At 40.0% G+C, this 2,213-nt stretch overlaps 1 protein-coding gene across 1 annotated transcript; it reads left to right on the forward strand.

The window, feature by feature from the left end:
• Positions 1-618: 618 nt before the first annotated feature.
• Positions 619-1,397, forward strand: LOC108377848 (ATP-dependent DNA helicase PIF1-like; the record flags this gene model as incomplete). Its single annotated transcript, XM_017634143.1, has 1 exon — positions 619-1,397. A coding segment is annotated over exon 1 (779 nt), but the record flags the coding sequence as incomplete, so codon positions are not given.
• Between the last annotated feature and the right edge of the window lie 816 nt (positions 1,398-2,213).

Consider the following 2,213-nt stretch of genomic DNA (forward strand, 5'->3'; position numbering starts at 1 on the left):
GAAGCAATCTGGAGAATATTTTCATGTGCAATACATGAACGCCATCCGACTGTTGTGCATCTGGCAGTTCATTTGGAGAATGGTCAACGAGTTTATTTCAACGCAGAGAACATAGTACAGCGAGCGGAAAGACCACCAGCAACCACTTTAACAAGTTTCTTTGCAACTTGCGCCAGTAATCCGTTCGCGAGAACATTGCTTTACTCTGAGATGCCTCGGTATTATACATGGAATGGATCGTCGAAGAAATGGTTACGCAGGAGGTACGGCCATCCAGTATATGGTTATCCAGGTGTTTTTTCAACTGATGCATTGGGAAGAATTTACAGTATCCATCCAAAGAACGATGATTGTTTTTACCTACGTTTGCTTCTGGTCAATGTACGCGGTTCAACTTCATTTCAATCTTTGAGGACTGTAGACGGTACCATTTGTGCAACATTTCGAGAAGCATGTCAACATTTGCAACTGCTTGAACACGACAGTCACTGGAATCAAACGCTAGCAGATGCAATAGCTTCCTCACCAGCCACTGCAGCTCGTGCACTTTTCGCTATAATAATTTCGACATGTCAGCCTTCAAACCCGCGTCTATTATGGGATACGTAAAAAGATGACATGGCAGAAGATATTTTGCACCGCTTGCGACTCGCGACAAGAAATTTCGAGTTGCAAATGAACGCTGACATCTACAATGAAGCATTAGTACTTATTGAAAATTTATGTTTACTCATGAGTGGAAAACTATTGATTGAAGTTCATATGCCAGCGCCAAGTCGTCAAGCAAGGGATGTACTGAATCGTGAATTGGAACTCGAGCGTGCTTACGATATAACTCACTTGCAACAACAAGCACAAACAAATTTTCCACTGTTGAATGAACAGCAAAGCAGTGCGTACAATCAACTAATAAATGCTGTAGATAATGGAAACGGTGGCATATTTTTTTTCGATGCGCCCGGCGGGACCGGTAAAACGTTCCTATTGTCTTTAATACTAGCAGCAATACGTGGTCAAAGTGGTATTGCATTAGCTCCTGCATCTACCGGGATTGCGGCAACACTGTTGGAAGTTGGAAGAACGGCACATTCAGCATTAAAGCTTCCATCAAACTTGAAAATACACGAAAGTCCTGTTTGCAATATTTCAAAGCAATCAGCAATGGCACAAGTTTTAAAAAACTGTAAATTGATCATATGGGATGAGTGCACAATGGCCCACAAACGATCATTAGAAGCACTCGACCGAACATTGAGAGATTTGCGCAATAATGATCGTTGCTTTGGAGGAGTGATGATATTGCTGGCGGGCGACTTCAAACAAACACTACCCGTGATTCCAAAATCAACAGCGGCGGATGAGCTAAACGCATGTCTGAAATCATCGCATTTGTGGAGGTTTGTTAAAACCATTTCATTGACCATCAATATGCGAGTTTTGCTGCAACACGATAGAACTGCAGAGGTTTTTTCAAAAGAGCTGCTGCGAATCGGCAACGGACAAGTTCCGATAGATCTTTCCGATCGATTCCAACTGCGATTTGCCAATTCGCTTCAAGTAAGGGTGAACTAATTAGCAGTGTATATAGGGATGCAAACGATGCATCGATGTTTCTGAAACATTGATAACATCGGCTAAAAAACCGATGTTTACCATCGATATTTGAAAATTACTCAACATCGTAAAATTGGCGATATATCGATGTCAATTTTAACGATGTTTTAAACATCGACTTTAGTTTCGGTTAAAAATTGCCATTGCGTTCACATCTTTATGTTATATTCTTTGGGCTCTGTCACACGGCCAGTATTTATTGACGTGATCCAAGTATCGCTATATTTATTGACGGTGTAGTATGCAGTATTGATGGATCGTGATCCATATCGCAAAATTTCTAAAAATTTTGAAATCTGGATCGCGGATCGCAATACCGTCAATAAATATTGAACGTGTAGCACTTTCAAAACGCGATCCATACATTTCTTCAGTACATCTTTTACTCTCATAATGTAAACATCGGCTCTGCCTTCACTCTCGGGGCTTAAAATCTTTCAAAACAAATTGAACAAATCTTAAAATAATTGTGGAATGCATTATCTGTAAATTATACGTACAAAATAAAAATATTTTCTTGCGTCATAATAAGCGTTCAGCAAAAAAAAAAATATGCAAATACTGACGCGATAAATATTGAACATGTAGCATTCGTGCGC

This window comes from Rhagoletis zephyria, unplaced genomic scaffold (assembly GCF_001687245.7).
Source record: "Rhagoletis zephyria isolate East Lansing unplaced genomic scaffold, Rhagoletis_zephyria_1.1 Rzeph_scaffold_12825, whole genome shotgun sequence".
Lineage (NCBI taxonomy): Eukaryota > Metazoa > Arthropoda > Insecta > Diptera > Tephritidae > Rhagoletis > Rhagoletis zephyria.